This window comes from Staurois parvus, unplaced genomic scaffold, assembly GCF_062004578.1.
Source record: "Staurois parvus isolate SC_StPar_1 unplaced genomic scaffold, SC_StPar_1.0 ptg000264l, whole genome shotgun sequence".
Classification (NCBI taxonomy): Eukaryota; Metazoa; Chordata; class Amphibia; order Anura; family Ranidae; genus Staurois; species Staurois parvus.
The window spans coordinates 4,791,216-4,815,883 of NW_028318060.1; the positions used below are offsets into that span (position 1 = coordinate 4,791,216).

The window sequence follows — 24,668 nt, forward strand, 5'->3', positions numbered from 1 at the left end:
TAAAACACTGAATTTTACTGAAATGCTTTAGCATATCAGGCTATTTTATTTATCCGTGATAATCCAGTGTAATGGAAATCTTTTGAGTTGGTGTATAAAAGATCAAAGAGGCGTAAACAGCTTTTTCTGCACATACATTTATAAACCATATTGCTTGCAGCCTATTTCTTTGGTTATTTTTCTTTTCTTTTATTTATAACAGTTTTCTCAAGTGTTAAATATTATGGGTATGATAGTCATAACACTTGTTTCATGCCGAGACACTCTACGTTTGAACTACTGTCCATGGTGCTGAGCAGAATATGAAAAATGTAAATTTGGTACTATGCCCTATCCAAATTTATAATAGGGATAGAACTGATGAATACGGGTTTTCAGTATTATGTAAATGTGCTTGTAATTGCTGTAAATAGTCAGCAGTATATTGTTTCACAATGTTACTAATTCTGTAAGATTTATGTATGATTTCATTAACTTAAAGCAAACCTCTTTTAAAAGTACCATTGCTGACTTTGTTTTTTTTTTTTGGAAAATGCTAGTTGCCTGACTGTTTTGCCTCTGATCCTCTGACATCCTCTGACTCTCGAGAGGTTTTAATTGAAACCATATTTAAACAAAAATGTCACGACATATCTACCTTGTATAAAAGAAATCAAATTGCCCCTGCACACCCCCTTTGTAGTAATAATAAATGTGACACACTCCAAGATAATTGTGCAAAATTACCCAAAAAATATTATGGAACAACCAAAATGTGTAATAACGAAATAAAAAAATATTATGAATACAACAATTAAAAATTGTGCTGCTGCAGGAATCCACCTAGTGTACCACACGCCAAATCTGAATAACTTCAGGATAACTTCACTTTTTACAAAAAAAATGCACATTTTGTTAATTTGTTATTTTTTGTTCCTGGAGTCGATAAAGTCTTGCACCAGCATTCAGTAGATTGCTGGTGTCATGTAGGGCTCCTGCAGGCCTGTCAGTATATCTGCTTCTCCGTATGGGATGTAGGGGCAAGCAGATATACTGACAGGAAGAATCAGTGAACTGCCATGGCACTCCACAGCTCCATAGTAGTTCACTGAGAACTACAAGCCGACAGCCACAAAGGCTGTCGGGACTTGTAGTTCATTCATTCACGGAACACAGTGACTGATGTTTTTTTTTTAATTTTAAAATTGTGACAGCTAGCAGGGAGGAGAAGATCCCCCACTAGTTGACGCAACAGGGAGCGGGAAGACTGGCCCATTCGTAACATGTTACATGTTACACCCTGAATATGGCTGTAACATATTACGAAAGGTGAACTTCTCCTTTAATACTAATTCTGTGCTGCACAATCATTCTCAATATACAGTCATATCATATATAAAGGAGAATAGTATAGCGAGGTGTCAGTATTTCATCCACAAGCTGCAACCTCTATAATAATTCTCTGACAGTGATTCATTTTATGTGAGATGCCTGTGGTGCTCAAGTTTCATGCACTTACATTGTGAATACATTTCCTATGTGGTTTTAATCAATAAATATATATTATTTACAGAAAGCACAATTATGTTTTTTCTATGATTTTCTGGAGCTTTTTGGTGGAAGGTGCTAGAGGAGAGTATCCTTGGTGTGTTCCAAAAAAACAATCATCTGTTGAAGTGGATCTTTTCGGTTGTTTTCGCTTAAAGGGACAAGTGCACATGACCTAAGGAATGTAGGTCAAGGTATAAGATGAGCAGTTAATGCTGATGGGAATTTGGCACAGAATGAAGCACAGAACAAATTATTTTCAAAATTATTTCAAGTTTAAGTTTTTTTTATTTTTTCAGTAACAAGGACATATACACATGTGGAGTTCTTATTTGTTTTATTTTTTATTTTAATTTTTTTTTTTATATATTTTTTTTCACATACTGTATATGGGACTGTATGTGTGTTTATATATGATTTATATTGAAAGTGATTGTGCAGTGTGGAATTAGTATTAAGACACCTACCTTGTGTAATATGGTATTTAGTCTGGTGTATCAAGACATAATGACATCTTAAAAGTAAATCATAGTATCATTTTAATCATCCTTTTCTTAATAAAAAATCTGAATGTGTATATTTTAGTGTATGCGCTTTCCTTTACAGGGTCTCCAAATTAAATGTTTTTTTTATTTTACTGCAGAAGCTTTTGTGTTCCTGTTAGGTTACGAATTTCCCTTAGTGTGATTACATATGATCTATAAATACACATACAATTTTGTGCTAACCCTAAAACCTAATAGACTATGAAAATGCAAATACAGCATTAAAACATACCCCATATGCTCATGTGCTGCTGTATTGATATTGACAACAATATAAACATATGAAAATCTTATAATTACAATAGTAGTGAACCCCACTCACACTATAATACTGCATATAAGGTAAAAAATAACCTAATAAATGTGAAAAATATAAAAATACAGATAATATAGAAAACTATTATTATAGCATTAAACCACCCTTTAAACAAAGGACAATTGTCTCCCAAATGATGCCCTTATCTCCTCACCTCTCCCCTCTCCCTGGGCTGCCATCATTTTCCTTTGACCAACACAACCACCACCCTCTATTCCTCTTCTTCCTAGAACCAGCCTCCCATTTTCCGGTTCCCTTTAACCTACCTGCAATTACTGAAACCTGGCTTCACATATCTGACTTTCCCTCTCCTGCTGCCCTCTCCCATGGTGGCCTCTTCTGGACTCACTCTCCCAGGCCTAGTGGATGGAGGGGAGGTGGAGTTGAAATCCTCCTATCCCCTCAAAGCACTTTTCAGGTCCTTTAGTCCCCCCCCCTCTCTGTCCCTATCCTCATTTGAAGTTCACTGTATTCATCTATTCTCTCCAGTTTCTCTGCAAATTGCTGTGATCTATCGGCCTCCTGGACTAGTATCAAGTTACCTTAATGACTTCTATGCCTGGCTACCCTACTTTCTTTCATCTGAAACTCCCACAATCATTCTTGGTGACTTCAACATACCTGTTAATCTTAACACTCCTGCTACTTCTAAACGTCTGAGCCTAACCTCCTTTTTTGACCTAAAACAATGGACACACACTTCTACTCACTCCAATAGCAACTGCCTTGACTTTGTATTTTCCATCCTATGACTCCTTGCAACCCCATCAATGTTCCTTTACCTATCTCTGACCACTCCCTTATTAGCTTCACTCTCTTCTTGGCTTCCTCCTCCTTGCCTTCCAGCTACAGAAGAGTTACCCGTAGAAACCTTCGCCATCTTAATCCTTTTTTTTTTGTTCTACAACAGACTTTCTCTCACAAAATCTGACAAAATCTCAGCCCTGTCCTGCCCCAACCTGACCACTTCTGTCCAGGGGCGGACTGACCATTTGGAAACATAGGCACTGCCTGAGGGGTCAGTAGGGGGCCCCATGAGATGCCCCTGGTACCTTTTTCATAGGCTTTGTTGAGTTTGGGCAAGGACACAGGGGCCCCATGATCCCCTATTACCCGGGGGCCCCATGAGTTGTCAGTCCGCCCCTGCTTCTGTCTATAATAGTTCACTGCCATCCACCTTGGACACAATGGTCCCTCCTCACTACATACAGAATCAGACTCTACAATCCTTGCAAACAAACAATACCAGATGCCTCAGAAAACCTAGCTGCGCTCTTGAGCGTCTATGGTGTAAGACTAATGCCAAGCAAGACTTCAACCATTATAAATCTGCCCTCCAAAAATACAACTCCTGCCTCCCTACTGCCAAACAGACCTATTTTATCACTCTCATTAACACCATCTCACACATTCCCCATCAACTCTTTTCTACCTTTAACTATCTCTACTTCATCCTTCATTACCTCCACCCACTAACTCACTCACTGCTCAGAAGATTGCTAATCTCTTCAAAAATAAGAATGATACAATCCACGATTAGATCTCCACTGTACAGATATCTCCCTCACCTTACACTCCTTGTCCACCTGCACAATCAATACTTCCCTTGTTTAACCTAGCTACTATAGACTAAATGTTTTTATAATGTCCACTTAACCACCTGTCCCCTGTTCTCCGTCACCTTCTGGCTCTATCCTACATTCTCTAACTCATATCTTCAATCTCTCCCTTTCTACTGGCATCTTCCCCAAACCTAAAACATGTACTAGTCACCCTCATACTTAAAAAGGCCTCACTGGACCCCACCAGTCTTAACAACCTAAGGCCCATCTCCTTACTTCCTTTTGCATCTAAACTCCTTGATTGGTTCAAATCTTACTTATCTCACCGCATCTTCAGTGTCACTTACAACTCTACTTCCTCCTCTCCTACTCCTCTTGCTGTCAGGATCCCCCAAGGTTCTGTCCCTGGATCTTTCCTATTCTCGATCTACACTTCTTCCCTGGGTCAGCTGATAGCTTCCCATGGTTTTCAATACCATTTCTATGCTGATGACACACATCAGTTTCCTCACATATCACTGATTTACTAACAGACATATCAGACTGGATGTCACACCACTTCCTAAAACTCAATCTGAGCTCATAATCTTTCTTCCCCACATGCCTCTTCCCCTGATTTCTTGGTCAAGATCAATAGCACAACTATCAACCCATCCGCGCATGTCAGGGTGCTAGGGGTAACCCTGGATTCTGAACTATCCTTTCAGGCCCAAATCCAATCCCTGTCCAAATCATGCCACCTCAACCTCAGCAACATTTCCAGAATATGTCCCTTTATAACCACAAAGCTTTTAATTCACTGCCTGGTTATCTTTTGCCTCAACTACTGCAACTTCCTCCTCATTGGCTTATCTTTACATAGGCTATCCCCCCTCCAGTCCATCATGAATACTGCTGCCAGGCTCATCCACCGTTCACTGTGTGCTACTCCTCTCTGGCAATCCCTCCACTGGCTTCCACTCGCCCAACAAATAAAATTCAAAATACTAACAACAACTTACAAAACAATCCACAACTCTGCCCCCAGCTACATCACCAACCTGGTCTCAAAATATCAACCAAACTGCTCTCTTCAATCCTCCCAAGACCTTCTGCTCTCTAGCTCCCATGTCACCTCCTCCCATGCTCTCCTGAAGGACTTCTCCCGAGCTTCTCCCATCCTATGGAACTTCCTATCCCAATCAGTCTGACTATCTCCTAATCTATCCACCTTTAGATGATCCATGAAAACCCTTCTTTTTAAAGAAGCTTATCCTGCTTCTAACTAGTAAACTGATTTTTACTTCTTCTATCAGCTCATCCACCACAGCTATTACCTTTTGTATCACTCAACCCTCCCTCTTAGATTGTAAGCTCTAATGAGCAGGACCCTCTGTTTCCTTTTGTACCAAACTGTATTGTAACTGTAATGTCTACCTTCATTTTGTAAAGTGTTGTGCAAACTGTTGGCGCTATATAACTCCTGTATTATAATAATATAATTTATGTACAAGTTAAACAGAAATAGCCTGAAAATCAAAAGTACTCCTCATCCAAGCTCTAATATTTCCTCTTTAAACAACTCTCATACGTCAAATCACAGTAACATGCAAAAGAACAGAATAGGTAAAAAGCTCATTGTGCAAGAATTGTTCTCAAAATTAAACTTAGTCTAGTCAAAACCTAACTAAGCTTGTGCTCTGTCCATTCACTCCCTTGAGGCCAGCCTTGGGAGCCGATCATGTGACTGGACCAGAGTGGCCTCAGATAAGGTAAGTATACACATCTTTTCTTTACAAGATAGTTAGTAAAGGGCAAAGAATGGGGGTTGGGAGCAGGTTTAGGCCTAGTTTATAGACAGGACTACCACTTTAAAAACATGAAATTGCATTTACTTGTTGAGGTGTTTAAAATAAGCACCATCATAAAACAATCCTGAGAACCAGTAACAATCCTGAGGTGCATGGGAATGGAATCACCATCATGATGGCATCACAAGGGTCTAGCCTTGCCAAATGCATTTTGCCAGAGTATCTTCATCTGGGCAGTAGATCTACTTTGAATTTCCAGTATCCAGGTTAAATCTTAACTTTTACTAAGTGAAGTTGAGTAATTAAAGGTGTAGAGGTAGTTAAACTAGCAAAACTGAAAGTCCAATTTGCAAAACAAGATTTTTCCACATAATTAGGTACAGAAAGTGAACACAGCCTTAAATCCTTTAGTAAATCAACTCAATTTCTTTGTTATTTTCTAATATTTTATTCATTTCCAATTTTATTGGGTTTTCAAAACATTATAATCTACAATATATAACTTTCAAAGTCAAAACGTTGCCCAAAGCGTGTCCTGTTATGATTGGCAGCATTCATAAGCAGTACTAAAAAGGAATCTATTACATTAAAACCTGTGTCAGAAACCTCTGGAAGAAAGATTAGTGTGCTCTATTTGAGGCTTCATTTTCTCAATGAATGCAAAGTGTTATCTGATTGTATGTGATGGGATAGGTAATGTCACCTACCTGCCCCGTCTCTCTAGCACATCTGAGCAGATAATTCTTTGTATTCATTGGAAAAGTACAAAGTGCTCTGTGAATGTAACCCATGCCAAGCAAGCAATGTCATGTGTTCACAATGCAGCAGGGCAGTCACTTAGGGTGGGACCCGAAAACTAGTGGCGATCACCGTAGTAATGGTCCTTACTACAGTGTTTTCCAGCTTCCATGGGGATCCCACAGGTATGGCACATACATAGTAACATTTGTTCAAGCTGAGCCAATGTAACTATTGTAAAATTACTTACATACCTAACTACATGTACAATTGCCCATGCCTAAACTTCAACTTTAATTTTCAGGACCCCTGCCTCAAAATGATCTTTATAAAAAAGATTCTAACTTTAAAATATTTATAAACTGCCCATTTTTTTTCAAACAGCTTGTCTTCTATTCCACTTTAATTCAGTCTATAAAACATTGTTTGGATGTCAAGTTCAACATTTTCTCTCATTAGTTCAGTGCTTCCATATTTTAAAAGGCTGTGAAAGTGTAATTTAAAAAAAAGGATCTAGAATACTGCTCGGTATTTCTGTTTACAACTTTTAAAAGGCATTTTTTTAGTTTTTAGTCTGTAGATCACTACTTTTTCAATGAATGTGAAACAGAGGTTAAACTCAGAATACTGCTTAGTCAACAAAGTATCTATAAACAGACCCCATAATCTGATAACTAAAATTTCCTCACTATACTAACTTTACATTTTCTATTTCTTTTTTCAAAAATCTTTTTGAGATGGTTTCTTGTTATTTACTTTTCATATCCACATTGTGCTCGTAGTACTTTCCTACTAGGTATTGCTTTTATTCTTTGCTTTTCATGTATTGTTCACCATCCAAAGCCATAACGCTATGTGGAAAAATAAACAATAACAAAGAACTGTTTATTGAAAAGGGCTGAAGCTAACTGATGTATAGTCCTTACTTTTCCTTACTGATGTATAATTTAACCTTCTTAAAAAAGAATAAAAAAGAATGGCTCTCACTTATCCCACAGTTCTCTTAAAGAAAAAGAACAATTTCAGTGTAAATCTGGCAAATCTGATTTTAAATCTGTCTTCACTTCCCCTCTTCTTCAGATTCAATTCCCTAATGGCCTGAAGGACAAAGTGGTGGTCAGGCCACATTCACGCCACTTCATTTAGAAGTAGGGTGTGTTTGCCTCTTCTATCTCAGAGAGGCCATACTATACAAACACAGCATGTGCAAGAGGTAGTTGAATGACTGTCAAAGCATTATTCTTCTTTATCCTCCCATGTACAGAGAAGCCAGCTGTTTGCAACTTCTGCTAACATTCCTTTCTTCTTCTTTATCCTCTTTGCACTGTAGCTCCACAAACTGCCAGTGAAGAGTCAGTAGAATTTGTTGATCATACAATCACTGACTTGCTGCAGTGGGTGGTCATAGGCAGTGCCAGGATCATAGAAGGAGGGGACATAAGGCAGAGGGTAACAAGAGGCAGTGATGTTCCAGCAGCTGGAGTTTACTGCCAGATGGGCTCAGCATAGAAAAGGGGGTGGATTTTAGAGCTGGCAGATATGGCTTCTGTCCATTGGAGAGAAATAATGTTTTGAGAGAGGCAAAACCCCAGCAAGGGGGGATTTTGTCAAGGGGCACCTTGCAGTGAACTGGAAAGAGCAGCCATCCTAATCCATCTGGCTGCACTGCCACACACTGCTATCCACAGGGCCAGTACAAAGAGTTTTCTAGTGTAGTCCATTATAGTGTTGCCCTTTTTTAATGTATCTGCTGAAAACAGCACCAAAGTGGTCTTCATGTTAAAAGTGCCACCCATTTGAGTACCTAATGCAAGTGTAAACATATGACTCTGCACCACAAATGTTGATGGGAGCAGCACCTCAATGACTCAGGTTGATAGCAAAAGGCTCTTTCTTGTTCCTCCACACTGCCCTCCTAAAGATTATCCGGTTGCATGTGCCACAATGTCTGCGGATTCTAGTGACATGGAGGGATGTTTCATGAAGGGTTTCAGGGGCATAAGATACACCACATCAAGGGGAACATTAACAACATGCTTACACTTGTGTACTCATTGACAGTACCTGCTTCCACAACATCCTTTGTCCTTCCAGAAGGGTTTTCTGCTGTTTTAGTCAGTCATGCCTGGCCAGTGTTTACCCAGCAACCTGTCTGTCAACATCTCCATTTGTGACCTCCTCCGTATGCTTGAAATATTCTGCAGAGGCTGCATCAGCATGCTGTCAATAAGTACCTGTGTGATAATAGTATAGTATTCCTCCTGGTGTGCACACTCCATGACCTGATATCCTGGGCACTGGAGTCACAGCACAGAAAGAAGAAGACTGCTTTTCCAGGGCAAGCAGGATCCTTTGACTACTCTCTCTATCCCTATAAAGCAAAGCTAGCAAAAGGCAGAGGGATAATACTAAAAAGAGGATTATTGGGGTGCTTATGGTGAGGAGCAGGAGAAAATGGGGAAGCCTTCCCACCCAAACCCCAGGAGCTGTATGTGGGTGGGGTAGGGTTGTTAAGGACAGTGTTGTCCTCACTGATACTATGGGCTTAGAGTCCTTTGCTGCATGCATGTGGTGCATGGGGTTTTTAATAATCAAATGCCTGGGCAAGGACTCATAATTTGGGGCATCAAAGAGAGAGACCCCTATTGGGTGGCCACCCTATTGAATCTCGAATATAAGGGTAAACTGGCCAGTCTACTGACACAATCTCAGAGAGAGCCCAAGATGCTGCCTAAGAAAGTATTTTCCTAATTTTCTGATAGTTGCAGAATCCCCTGTAAGAGACCAATATGCCTCTGATCCTCTGAACCACAGGATTGCTAATTACGTCTGGTCCAAGGCGGTTGTAGACAATCTCAGCAGTGAGGACCCCATGGATTATTGGGTTTCCAGGCTGGACCACTGACAAAGCTTGTACAGTATGTCATGGAACTTCTGGTTTGTCCTGCAGTCAGTTTGCTGTCTGAGAAGGCCTTCAGTGCAGCAGACAGTTTTTTGTTAACAAAATAGCCTGTTTCTCGATAGTGTGGTCAAGTTCAAATCCAATAAACCAGTCTTGGATTACTAATGACTACAAAACTTCTGCTGCTGATGCTACAGACTAATCAGACTTTCATATGGTCTCCCCCAAAATTGGTATACAGCCATCATTACCAGCTGCTGCCACCTCTCATGGTCTAATATGGTGCTCCAGCACTGTAATGTTGCCATACAATGTTTCCGCAACTGGACATCAGTTGCAAAATTTATAATGTTTCCTGCAGGGTAAATCCTGCTTTGTGCCTCGACATTTGTGCCCTATTCCAGTACCCATCAATCCTTGCAAAGCCAGACCTCACCTATCAAGTTTTTAATGTTTGCTGCAAGGTAAATTCTGTATTGCACCTCAAGCATTGCAGTTTATACCAGCACTGTAAAGGAGGTAGAGAATGTTTCCACAGCTGGACATCAGCTTTTTTTGTGTGTTTTGATATTTCTAAAACAATAGTGTGGTACTACGAAAAAAGAAGCTCCCAAACTATGCTATTACACTGTTGTGCCACTGGCCACATTTTATATAGTTGAGGGCTTTAGCTTTATTTTTTAAGTAAATGTCACCATATCTTTTAGATCCGTTGTTGCTGCTACTTCCACCGTTGAAGTCAAGCATATTACCACTGTATAAAAATCAGGTGTTGGATCCTAAAAGGACCTAAAAAAAGCCTTTGATAATTTCAAATGAATAAGATTAGGGTGATGGTCCGTTATTTAGGCCAAACTAATTGTAAATGGCAAAAAAATGAATTACAGATCCAAAATATGTGATGCCACTGATGCTGTCTGTGAAAATAATACTTTTCCCTAGCATCACACATTGCTTAAAGACATCTTCCAAGCATGTAATTCAAAGGATTGGTGTTTTTTTTAGGTCACCCTTAAAGTTGCATTGAATGGTATTTTTAAAATGTGTTTTTTCTTTATTTGATGTCCCCCATGGCATTGACCAGTTCCACTTGGCCCTTTTTGACAATAGCTGGCCTATTAGCCTTGAAAATAGCCAGATTTTAGTAGCATATTTCAAGCAGAGTTTGACGAACCTCCCACAAACTTAACCCAGACAGATTTGCTCATCCCTACACTTGACATATTTGTACATGAACATAAAACTGATACTTAGTGAGCAGTGAGCATTATAGCATCTTATATCAGGTATTAATGTGGAACTTTACTTAATAAATATATGTGAACAATCAGGATTTTTAATGCAGAAGAGATATACTAGCGGGTTGATTTACTAAAGGCAAATAGACTGTGCACTTTGCAAAGGGCAGCTACTCCAGAGCTTAGTAAATGAGAGATGCTCTGACTTCCAACATCCAATCATGTGCAAGTAAAAATGCTGCTTTTTTTATTTGCCTTGCACATGATTGACTATTCTTTGCAAAGTGATGCTTTACTTCATTTACTAAGCTCTGGAGCAACTGCACGTGCAGAGTGCAGCTGCGCTTTGCAAAGCACACAGTCTATTAGTCTTTAGTAAATCAACAACTATGTCTTTTCTGCATTTGTGAATTCTTATCTGCTTGCAATGTACACTGAGATTTACGTGCAGCTCAGTGTATAATTTTGATATTTGCCAAGATGAATAAACTCTCAGGCACATATGGGAGTGACATTGACCCTCCCAGTCAAAGTGGCCATAGAAAGATTGGTCAAAAATGTCAGTGGCCGGAGAGGGTGCTCATGAACACAGCATTGCTGGAGTAGAACTGTGTATTTCCACTTTAATGTGTATATTTTATGGTTGTATTTCTTTAAAGTATTAATAAACAAATTAATGCTCCATAAAGTACTTGTGAAATCGTAAAACAAAAAATGTCTTTGAATCTTTGCCCATTTTCTCTGAGCCGGCTTTAAACATATCCGTATGCCTCTGTAAACTAGGCTATCATAAGATAAACAAAAGCATTTGAAAAGTAAAGCAAATGTGGTGAGTTGGTGCAAATTTAAAAGCTGTAAGAGGATTTCATAATATTTTATTTCAAGCATAATATGTTTAAACTTTTGTACAGTGTAATTTATCTTTGCCAGGTTAGGTATTATCTGTTTTAAGTGTAAAAACAATGAAACAGAGTTCAGGAAAGTTTAACAGATGCTTTTGTGGTGAGCTGAGTGCTGCTTCTACATCTTGTTTTAAAAAAATACTTTTTAAAGAATTCAAGCAATATAGCTGAATATGATGGGGCAAAGGGCAATAAGAAAATACAATGGAAATATGGCCTACCATAATTGGCACATTGTCATGCTAAAACCATTAAAGTATAACAATTGTGATATACTAATCACTTCAAGCGATATATTTAAATGTATTTGCTCATAATAACCTGGTAATGTATCACTGTGCCTACTTTTCACACAATGCTAGTACTCTATCCCTAGTGATTTTATTGCACCTCTTATGTTTAGCTATGTTGCATGTTAAACCCAGAAGGTGGGCTTTAAATGTGAGTGGTGCATATATGTGTAATTGTGTTTGTGCTGGGATTGCACTCCACAGTGTGCTCCCAGCACAAAGACTGGGCTCTCACCAATGATAGGGACCCCAGGTTCGCGGTCACCTGATTGCTGTGATATCCTCTGATTGGCTGTCATAGTAATCAGTCACTGCATAACCTGCCCCTGTGTTTTCTTTCTCCCATGAATGAAGAGAAATATATATTGTATTGTTCTCTCCTTGCAGGCAAGAAAGATGTAGACAAACAAAAGTGTGCAAAAAAATAACAAAAATGAAAAAATAAAGAAAAAATAGCTAGATCAAGGTTTGCTCTAGGTCAGTGTCAGCTTTAGTGTTAGGGTCAAGGTAAGGGCAAAGAGTCAGTATATTTAAAGTAGGATGAAAAAAAAGCAAAATGTGCACTGTTGTTTCTGGGCCATACTACCGGCAACTACAACAAATAACATACACATATGTGGTATCTCTGTGATTTTTCAGAAGCAGGAGAATTTATTTTGGGGTGTTCCTTTGTATTAGGTTATGGTAGTAGCATGAAATATACAGCTAAATTAAAGTGGCTGTAAAACTCAGACATGAAATATGAAAAAAGCATATCCCTCTATAGTGTGTACTTGTCTCGGTCCAGAATATTGTCATTTCTGCCCGCTGCTTCATTCCTCTGCTATCAGATTGAATCACTTCTGAGTTTTCTTGACACCAAAAGAAAAATGGTGATAGGGGAGGGGACAGCCTCAACTCTGCCCCCGTGTGCTGTGTCAAGAGAGGTGTGTCCCTTCCCTCCAATCAGCTCTCAGAGCTCTCTTCACTGAGTTTAACTTCTGCTCCCCGCCCCCAGATTTTTAGAGCTGAGAGATTCTGTGTAAATTCTGGACTTTGAACGGTTGTAGGGGAAAGATGGCTGTAGATAAACAGGTTCAATTTATGTAGGAGGATTTGTTTCATCTCTATGTCTCAACTGAGGCCAGTCACTTCAATTGGTACATGGAGGGTTTACAACCACTTTAAAAAAAAAAATACTATTTTGATCCAGTTTTCTTTTAATAATAATAAAACAAAATCATGAGATATTAATTATCATTTACCACCAAATGAAACCCCAATTTGTCCTGAAAAAACAATGTATAATCCACAAAGTAGTTGTGATCAAATTTACAATTTTACTAACACATGTCAAAGTAGAAAAATTGGGTCTGGCTGTTAAGTTTTGTTTTATATTCAGTCATAAAGGGGATAAAATTGGTTATGCTCCATGATATTTGGTGCATTAACAGACCTGAAAATATATGCAATATCTTCAGTGTATCAGTCATCCAGTTGTAACAAATCATCCAGGTGTCAGACCAATATCTTTTTAATGTTTGGCTTTGCATGTTTCAAGGAGATCTACTGTGTAGGACAGCGGTGCACCATCAGCGAACAAGTTGAAGAATCTATCTGTACAATAACCAGCTGTTTTGAATATTGAAAATGAACATTCTCTTCCCTTTAGGAACCTTGGCTGATCTGGAACATTTGAATAGGGAACATCATTTACAAACAATGTATTTCTAAACAAAAACTATTATGGTTCCTGTCTGAAAATAGTCATTTCCAAAATATGACTCTTTATTGTTTACTATATTTTATTTATCTGTTAATGGTATGTTAAACCAAGGCTAAACTTTAATTTAAACAAATATTTGGAATACAGATTTGGAATAATATTGTTGTACAACGTTTTTAACATTTTTAATCAATGGCATATGGGGATAATGTCTGCAGTTATGAATAACCATTTAAAAATAAATTAGTATATGGTAAATAGATTGGTAAATGAGGTTTAATCTAAAATAAACTGGTGAAGTTATATGAAAAGCAGACTATTAATTTTATCAGATGTTTCGCTGTAATGTTTCTTTTGTCTTTAATATAACTTGGTATGAAAAGGAATACGTAATACAGTGTTCCAGTTTTAGTAATGATGATATTTTATTTCAGGGAGAAAAAGGTTTTGACGGACTTCCTGGCCCTATCGGTCCCAAGGTAGGAATAAAAATATCTTGCACATCCAGAAATATAATACTTAATAAAGAAATACCAAATGCATATTTTTATACATATTATCAGGGGTTCAACATATATAGTTTTTGAGGTATACACGTTGTAAGTATGTAAATGAAATATTTTTCTGCGTTATACAAACATTGCACAAATATACTACATTAGAAATGTATCAGAAACAATTTACGGTTCATGTTTTTTTCCCCAAAATGATGATTTTTGGATCTATTATATTTACTAATGGAGTAAATGTTTAAATCTATTATAAATGTTTTCACGTTATTCCCTGTTTTTTCTGGTATGAGCTAGTACTGTTTCACAAATAAAATGATGGAAATTTTAAGCTCTGATTCTGTGCTTCTGTGTTGAGTTCACACTCACCTCTATAGCATGCTCCTATGAAAATAGAAAGTGTGCCTTTTTGAAAAACATAAATTCAGCCTGCTATGACTATAGACAGTGCATGTGGAAAGGATGTAAAGATGTTTCAGGATACACATTAACAGCATTAACATGTAAAAACTCTTCCCTCCCTCCACCATCATATTCTAAAAGATACATAGCATTTGTGGACAGTAAATAAAGGACAATCAGTTAGAGTTTGCATCTACTTTTGGACACCAGGGCAAAATATGTAAGCAGCTTTATTAGGCCACAAAGTAAGGGGGAGAGGCAAGGCAGTTTTTATGATAAATAAAAATTAGATTGTGTTATTTCAGAGACAGTACCCAGAAATGATCTACAGTTACTGCACTGTATATAAGCAGCTTTTTAAGCCACAATTTAAGAAGAGAAGATGAGGTAGGTTTTATTTAGAAAAAAAAGAGAGAATATTATTTCACAGACAATACCTTACGAATAAAAAAACAATGCACTGTATGTAAAAAGAATCCTGCTGTAGAAACATTATGTATGTAGCGTCTTTGCAGCGCCAGAGCACTTGAATAGGGCAGGAGAGACCACAGGAGCAGGCAATGGTGGCAAGCCAGCTGTGTTGGCAGGTGCTGGTAATGGTGTAAGGTACTTTTTTTTTTTTTGGGGGGGGGGGCTGGATTACAAGGTAAAATTTAGTTGATCACATTAGCTGCAAGGGTTTTGTCATCATTGTTGATCCAGGACTGGTCCTTTTTAATGAAAGTGAACTGGTTGACAGTATCAAGAGAACAGGCATATTTGTCTCTTTGTCATGAAACCACCTGCTTTGTTGAAGGCCCTCTCAGAAAGCATACTGCCTCATGGCAAGCCAGATGCTCCGTCGTGTATTGTGTAAGGTCTGGCCAGTGATCCAGCCTGGACACCCAATAGTCCATGGTATCCTCACTTCAAAGAATGCTCACGTCACCCCGGACCCCAATTAGTCTGAAACCATTAGGTTTAGATGGTTCCTATGACTGCTGCCTGCAGCCAGGCCTGACTGCCATGAGTGGAAAAACATAAAAACATCACTGAAGCCTGTCACTATGTGGAAGTTCAGCCTAGAAGTTCTTCTTTGGCACCTCTTCTAGGTGTCACAAATTTTTCATTTGCAGAGCCTTTTTTTTCATTTGCATATGCAGAGCCTATTTAACCCCTACTAGCTGCATATACAGAACCTCTGTCTCTTCTTTTAGCCCTTCTTGACATTTTGAAAACAGTAGATTGTCTAACTTTATTGTCAGCTATGGCAATAGGGAAAATCAGGTTAGTATACTTTAGTGCAGTTAAGAATATGGTGATTTAATGCCAAGAAGTGCATTATGGTAACCATTTCCTATAGCATTGAGCAGTCGCTTTAGTTTACTGAGTCCATGAACTGTGAACAAATTGAGTTCTAACTCATATTTAATCTGAAACTGAAACTCCTCTCTAGTTCTACTAGAGCTATTGAATGTTGTACTACAGTAGGTGGGGTGTGTGCCCAATGGGAAGTATCATTTGTACAAAAGATTTGGTTCTTTATTAGTGTTATATCATAAGAGTAAATGTCATTCTATACTTAAAGTGATTGTAAAGGCTGAAGGTTTTTTTACCTTCATGCATTCTATGCTTGAAGGTTAAAAACCTCCTGTGTGCTGCTCCCCTTGTAGCCCTCCCCCCATCCCTTATATTCACCTGAGCCCAGCGATGTGCATGGGAGCCTTGGCTGTCTCGAGTCTCTCTCTCCTCATTGACTGTCACAGCCAGTGAGCCAATAAGGAGCGAAGTGGGGGTGGGGGTGGGGGCGAGACACTGCTCTATACATCTTATGGATGCATAGAATGGGGCTTAGGAGCGAGCATGCACTAGTGTCCCCAAAGAAAACGGCCTGTTATTGTCAAGGGGTATGGGCTAGGGGGAGGTACCCGAGAAGAAAAGGATCCTGGCTGCTATGTGTAAAACCAAAATGACAGTTTGTTATTGAAAAGAAAAAAACCCTTTAGAATCACTTGAATATTAGTTGCTTTTACAAAGACCAAGGAGTTGTGTAAAAAAGGGGAATGAGGATGGGAAGATTTTGGGTGCAGTACTACTATGTATAGTAGTGAAAGATGAGCACTACTCAGAAAACAAACAGAGGGCTTGAATGCAAAATGATCTGACCAAATGTTGTAGTAAATTATACAAGATGCAATAACATATTTAACATATTTTGTAATATCTGCATTGGATTTTTCTGTGCATAACAATATAAAGCAATAAGATCAAGTTATGTATCAAACTATCCAGTTAGTGTTGTTTGATGTTTTCCTGGTTACAATTTTCTATTGCCCTTTTTATGTTTATTATTTTGCTTATAAATGCAAAAGGACAGTGAGTTTGTTTTTGTGATAAATTGCTGTGGAAAACATTCAGTTCTGGTAGGAATGGGCGGTCCACTTGTAAATGACAGTTATATTATAAAACAGGCTCCCCTACCCCTTACTGCCAAACCAGGCAGTGAGTATTATTTTTTCCTGTGAGATGAATATTCACCAATTAAAAAATTAAGAAACTCTAAAGGACTTTGTTTATCTATATATAGTAATACTGATATTTATATTACTGTGTATATATATATATATATATATATATATATATATATACATACACACCAACTTGCTGTAAAAATAATGAAATAAATCTTCCTATGTGGCTCCTAGCTCAGGAAAAACAATGATTGCAGCTGCAGGCCATACGTACTTCAGGATGAAGCTTGTTTCGCCTTAAACGGCTCAGTAAACAATCTCCAGCCTTCAAGCCACTCATATTTTCCTAAGGGTATTATCATGGAATATGTAAACTTCATATTGGCTAAAACAAGCAAACAGACACAACACAGCTAAACATTTTTGGCAGCCTATCCTAGACATATGAAATAAATATATTAGTTTCCAGTCACGTTTTAATTAAAGGCAGTTGCTACAAATGCATCACTGTAATAACAAACACATCACATTCACCATTGTTGTGTGACCTTATTGAGCTCCAACAGGCTTGATTATTAAAGCAGAACAGTGAGTATGAACAAAGATCAGTCACCCATCTGAATGTACCTGATTTCACTTGACAGTAGTCAGATCATTTAGAGATGCTTTCTGATTGGTTGTTCTGAGTTGTTGCACTTTTCACATCTAATTTCACTGTATCGTAAATCTCTTGGTTCTTCTAAGCAGCAGATACATGGCCATTACTTTCATACTACAAAAATATTGCACTGAAAGGGGCTCACCTTTCTTATTTGAACTCACTATTCCAGCTACAATTCACTACTAACTGGCTTGAATTGTATATGAGAGTTTAGTAAGTGGATCAGCCATGTGATCCAGCTGATTAAAAAAGATATTTTGCCCAGTCTAGTTTCATTAGAGGTAAGTCATGTCACATTAAAAAAAAAATTCTTAATGTGGACCTGTACTTTTTATATTAGACACTGAGCTCTGAAAAAAGCTGCAGTAGGGGGCTGATCTGTGTCACACATTCATGAATAGTCACAAACGGCACAGACACCAGGATTTACAGAAATGTGTCATTTGTGTGCCAGCTTTTCTGTCCAAGACATAAATGCATATTCTGAATAAGTGCAGAACAAAGCTGTCCCCAGGATTTCAGCTTAGTCAGCTTAGACCATGGCTTGTGTGGCAAGGCTGCCAGGAGCAGCATACAGTTACAACAAAAAAAGAACATCTATGCAATATACAGTGGACTGCTACTACATCCCTATTTTTGCCAATCCATTCTATTTACTCTCCTATTGGGACTTTAATGCAGCAAAATAGTGAAAATATAAAATTGATTGGTGGTGGAGAATCCTTGTAATCCCTTGTGTGCTCTTGTATGGGCACCCCAAATCTGACTAATGTCTGCAGGTCTGGGGTAACAGCATTTGCTTTTTATCAAGCTCTGGTATACATCAAACTGTGATACTTTTGTATGTAAGTGAGCACCTCTATACATATGTCGAGTTCAATATATGCTATATTTGGTTATTTTCATATATTTCCATCCTTTCTTTATATTTCGATACCATCATTCTTTCCCCTGATAAAGATTCTAATTTGGTTAATTTAAATGCATTGGGGTTTCCTCGACAGGATATAATTGTTTAAGAAATTCTACTGTAAAGTTTATTGTACCTATTTTCCTGCCTTGGACATAGGGGTATTAGCACATATCACAAATATAGTTGGATATTGCACCAGAACTTTTGTATGTTTTTAGGATGTGTTGTGCTTTTATGTTTGTATCAGTAAAGGTGTTTCTGAATGTGTATAAAATTCTTTTTCACTATTTTGCTACATTAAAGTCCCAGTGGGGGACTAAATAGAATGGATTGGCCATACAGTTATAACTTTTGGTAACACATTCCAGTGTGCAAGAAAAGCTCTAGACAGCTGCCTTGCCTATGCAGTTTTGCTGATAGAAGGGATACAGTGGGGCAAAAAAGTATTTAGTCAGCCACCAATTGTGCAAGTTCTCCCACTTAAACATGAGAGAGGCCTGTAATTGGCATCATAGGCAGACCTCAACTATGAGAGACAAAATGAGAAAAAAAATCCAGACAATCACATTGGCTGATTTGGAAAGAATTTATTTGCAATTTATGGTGGAAAATAAGGATTTGGTCACCTACAAACAAGCAAGAATTCTGGCTCTCACAGACCTGTACCTTCTTCTTTAAGAGGCTCCTCTGTCCTGCACTCATTACCTGTATCAATGGCACCTGTTTGAACTTGTTATCAGTATAAAAGACACTTGTCCACAACCTCAAACAGTCACATTCCAAACTCCACCATGGTGAAGACCAAAGAGCTGTCGAAGGACACCAGAAACAAAATTGTAGACCTGCACCAGGCTGGGAAGACTGAATCTGCAATAGGCAAGCAGCTTGGTGTGAACAAATCAACTGTGGGAGCAATAATTAGAAAATGGAAGACATACAAGACCACTGATAATCTCCCTCCACCTGGGGTTCCACGCAAGATCTCACCCCGTGGGGTCAAAATGATCACAAAAACAGTGAGCAAACATCCCAGGACCACACAGGGGGACCAAGTGAATGACCTGCAGAGAGCTGGGACCAACGTAACAAAGGCTACCATCAGTAACACACCACGCTGCTAGGGACTCAGATCTTGCAGTGCCAGACATGTCCCCCTGCTTAAGCCAGTACATGTCCAAGCACGTCTGAAGTTTGCTAGAGAGCATTTGGATGATCCAGAAGAGGATTGGGAGAATGTCATATGGTCAGATGCAATCAAAATAGAACTGTTTGGTAAACACACAACTCGTCGTGTTTGTAGGAGAGAGAATGCTGAGTTGCATCCAAAGAACACCATACCTACTGTGAAGCATGGGGGTGGCAACATCTTCCTTTGGGGCTGTTTCTCCGCAAAGGGACCAGGACGACTGATCCATGTACAGGACAGAATGAATGGGGCCATGTATCGTGAGTTTTTGAGTGCAAACCTCCTTCCATCAGCAAGGGCATTGAAGATGAAACGTGGCTGGGTCTTCCAACATGAAAATGATCGCAAACATACCGCCAGGGCAATGAAGGAGTGGCTTCGTAAGAAGCATTTCAAGATCCTGGAGTGGCCTAGCCAGTCTCCAGATCTCAACCCCATAGAAAACCTTTGGAGGGAGTTGTTGCCCAGCAACAGCCCCAAAACATCACTGCTCTAGAGGAGATCTGCATGGAGGAATAGGCCAACATACCAGCAACAGTGTGTGCCAACCTTGTGAAGACTTACAGGAAACGTTTGACCTCTGTCATTGCCAACAAAGGATATATAACAAAGTATTGAGATGAACTTTTCATATTGACCAAATCTTTATTTTCCACCATAATTTGCAAATAAATTCTTTCCAAATCAGCCAATGTGATTGTCTGGATTTTTTTTCTCATTTTATCTCTCATAGTTGAGGTCTACCTATGATGCCAATTACAGGCCTCTCTCATCTTTTTAAGTGGGAGAACTTGCACAATTGGTGGTTGACTAAATACTTTTTTGCCCCACTGTAATAGGTTCATAAACCTAAAATTAAATTTCCAGCTGAATAGTTACAGTTTATCACTGCAGATCTCGGTGGTTGTAGCAAATATTGCAAATGACAATCTTTAATAGTTGAAATGGGTTCCATGTAAATAGAAGTTTAATATAGGTCAGCTGGTAAGACATATTCTTAGTCATTAAATGAATGTGCACTACAGCAGGCAAACTTTCATCCCTGTCTTTTTTTGAGGAGCTATGATACAATGGCATATCCAAGGTAAGGCACGTATGACACATGCCCTGGGCACCACTTAAAATGGACACCATGCCACTCAACAATAGGCACATTTTCGGCTGCCACTAAAGGTGTACAGGAAAACCTCCCGTACCAGGCCTGGGTCTGGCAGAAAGAATAAAGAAACCTGTGATTTCCTGGTAACTGTCCAGGACAGGAGAAGGCACTACAAATAATGGTTGCCTGTGAGAGAGAAGACAACTGAACTGTGAGATCAAGGGAAGGCTGATGTTGTACAGGGGCACAATTTCAACGCTTGCCTTAGGCACTATTTCCTATAGATATACCCCTGATATAATGCCTAATTTCATTGATGTAATACTTCACACAGACATATGAATGTCACATTTTCCCCTTGTCCCATAACAGGACACCTTGTGTTCTTTAAAAAGAACACAAGATGTTTTCTAAATGGAGGAGCTGCACAGTGAGCAACCCATGATCGCTGTGCTTCAACTTGACTCTCAGTTTCACTGCTGGAACATCAGGTGGAACATGCAATGCAGCATTAACCTTTATGTAATGGTATGTTGAAGCATGTTGCAGCATTACCATGCACATATGATCACATTTGTTCCCTACAGAGGAAGGGAAATGGAAGCTTGTCTGCATTTTTTGATGCAGCAGAACATAAACATGTATCAGTGAAGCTATATATCTTTTGACTCCCTGAGCTTCAACACGCTAACCTATGGGCTAGACATGTGCATGCCAGAAATCTTTGTTTTGTTTCAGATGCATTCGTTCATTGAAGAATTTTGTTTCATCATATTCATTATGTTGAACTTTATTTGTTATATTTGATGGTTCGGGTGGATTTAAAATATTTTGCAGCTTTTAAAGAAGATTGCTATATATTAGTTTTCGATTTTGATATTTCGGGTGGATTTGTTATTCATATATTGAAACTATTTGGAAGGATTCTATATTTTCCGACGCAATGGCAAAAATGCAAAATTCAATGGCCTTGAAATCTTGAAACCAAAGAATTGCATTAGACTGTGGAACTGAACCGACTGACTATGACAATTACAAATTCCATTTAAATCACAAATGTACTTGAATCCAAATTTCCAACACATTTGAAAATTTAATTAATTTCTGCATGGACCCAAACTACTATCATATCATGTGACATCATCCAAATGAAACAAATGCATTTCTTAATTTCCTTATAACTTTTTTTGGATTCCTTGACATTCCTTGATAATATGTCCATTCAGAGATTCATATACTTCCAAATCTATGAAAAACAAATTTTCGGCCAAAAATTGATTTGTAATGAAACGAAACACACATTTCTAATATGGGTCTAATATCAATATTTATGATGAAGACTATCAAACAAAAACCTCCCTACTTGATTTCTGTCCTCCGATCAGACCTTAGTTTGGTTATAATGAAGCACCTATTACCCTTTTGTGATCTTGATAACTAAATGCTAAAAATGGTACTGTACCATCTTCTTTTTGTTCAGGGATTGCCTATAACTGAAAAGCTTTTGAATTCATTACATGTTGGAAAAACAGTAGTCTTTCACCCAAAGTTGGCCAACTCTATCTGGTCAAGAAGTAGTTACACATCTTATGATATAGGTTTGTGTTTATTAAAAACACAAGTAGCAAAAAACTAGTTTATTCTTACAGCTTGAAAGTTTAATTTTAATAGAAACTAACAGGAAAAATAACATTATCTCATGCAAAGCTCCCACAGTGGTACAAACATTGTCCTTTAACATTTGTGGGATATTGTAGCTAAGCTAAAATTATGTTCAGGCTTGATAAAATATGCTCATTCTAAGACACTGCTGTTAAATGGAATTTAAAAAAGCCAAATTCTGGAAATTAGCTTTTTATCTAGCCTGGCTTTATGGAAATGCAAACTTCCTGAAATAATATCCAGTTGTTCTTCGCAATCTTGATATCTGCATGTAATAAAGTGCCTCTTCCGACAGTGTCAGCTTCTGTCACCTCAGGTTTCCCAGTGTCTGAGCATCCGGATGTTGTGTAACAAGTTTTTTCAGCACTATTAGTGTCCTGGAGAGGTCTAGACTTACAGAGTCAGGGCAATATGATCAGCAGTCATGATACCAGTCCCTCTGGTATACATTTGCTATGAGTTTAACAAACAGTAATTTATTCTTGTTTTGCGCATTTGTTTTTTCAGCTATAGATTAGCAATTTTAACTAATGTATTAGTACTTTCATGTTTTACTCTAGGATAAAAAAAAAACAAATATGACACTTTACTCTTGTTAATAAAAGGAGGCAACTCCATTTTTCTTTTAATTAGTTTTATAATTAAAGCCCATGAGAAAAGAACACATTCTAGGTAAAAGTGTATTTATTTGACCTACAGTGCTCTAAATCACGTATTTGTGCATTTAGCTGAATCACCTATCAATACTAATTACAGTGTAAGTACATTTAGGGTCACTGGAAATCATATAATTTATTTTAATACCTATTTTTATAGAAAAATAACTCACTGGCCATATTTAGATTTTATATTGCCCTAAGCACTGCACATTGGTGCAGTGCAGGTATACAGAGGGATGGTAACATATATATATGTTACCATCCCTCTGTATACCTGCACTGCACCAATGTGCACTTGTACAGTCCACCAAACAGGAGACATAAGTGATAAGAAGTGGTCTTATGAACAGCAAAGGGTCTTTCTTCTGCATTTGTATCTGAATTCATCCACAGATCTCTAGAACTGGACACAAACCAAATAATGAAAACGTTATTACAGTTTGTAAATGCTGAAGCTTAGTGCTGCTTCCCCTAACTTCACTGCCTTAGGCACTGGCCTGTTAGTGTCATTGGTAAATACAGCCCTGCTGCAGTGGCTGTAAAAGGGGCTAAAATAGTGATATGCTAAATCTGGTCTGGTACAGTATATGGCAATCAAACCATCTCTGCAGCTCCATCTGGGTGACAGAGAGTTCTGAGAGCAGATATTGGCCAGCAGAATGTGCTTTCACTACCGAGCCTTGCTTTTTATCTCTGGCTTAGACAGAATTCTGCAAGATCATCACAATTATTCATATTGATGAGGCTGCATGCCTGGTTAAGGGTTTGGTATGAAAATCCAGGGGCACTCCACCAGAGTGATTTTCTGTAGTATACGAGACTTTCATGTTCATGGTCTTATTTCTCCTGACATGCTTTGTAATATTGGAAAATTGAGGGTGTCTGTACCCACCCCTTCCTTTCTGTTTTTGTTTTTTTTTGATCTGGCTGAAAAAATATTGTATTGACAAGATATGTGTTTTACTAATGTGCTCTCTTGAAAAATCAATAAAAATTATTGAAAAAAATTTAAGGGGAACTCCACAACTTTTTTTAAAGATGCAGTACATATTAAAAGAAGGGAAAAATTAAATAGAGTTTCCCCTAAAATTTAAACTAGAGATTAATTCAGGCATGCAGCCTTGATGGCTAGGAAATTGAGGGAAGTGAGTGTGTACCCCACCCTCTCCACTACTGAACTATCGCATATGGCATATGCCAAAAATACTGTAAGGATACTTTGCTATTGGGGTGGTAAAGCATCTCCCCTTTGCAAGGCACGCTTGTCGACATGTTGAAGGGACCAGGGCCATGATGACCTGCTGCCTTTCTATGTTGAACCATCACACTATGGCCCCTTTTCACATGGGGAGGACCTGTAAGTGGATCGACTTGCTCAGTGGGAGAGCTGCCCGCTAAGAAAGCGGATGACAGGTCCATGTCTTCTCCACTTATGCTGAGTGGACACGGACACAGCCCGCTGTCCTCTATGGGCTGTCGGATGGAAATGGACCGCCTGTCCATTTCCATCTGACTGTCATCCGATCTGATCCACCACAGATGGAAGGGGAATGGATACTCATCCATCTGTTTTTAATGGACAGGATCAGATCAGATATAGAAAAAAGGTCAG

The 24,668-nt window shown here is 38.5% G+C and overlaps 1 protein-coding gene across 2 annotated transcripts in view; it reads left to right on the forward strand.

Annotated features, from left to right (window-relative positions):
* The window catches only part of COL19A1 (collagen type XIX alpha 1 chain), an 895,475-nt gene that overhangs the window by 256,823 nt on the left and 613,984 nt on the right, over window positions 1-24,668 (forward strand). For both annotated transcript variants that reach the window (XM_089681326.1, XM_089681327.1), the window contains exon 11: window positions 13,950-13,994. In XM_089681326.1, coding sequence (XP_089537452.1) covers window positions 13,950-13,994 — 45 coding nt within the window. The remainder of the gene's footprint in view (window positions 1-13,949; window positions 13,995-24,668) is intronic.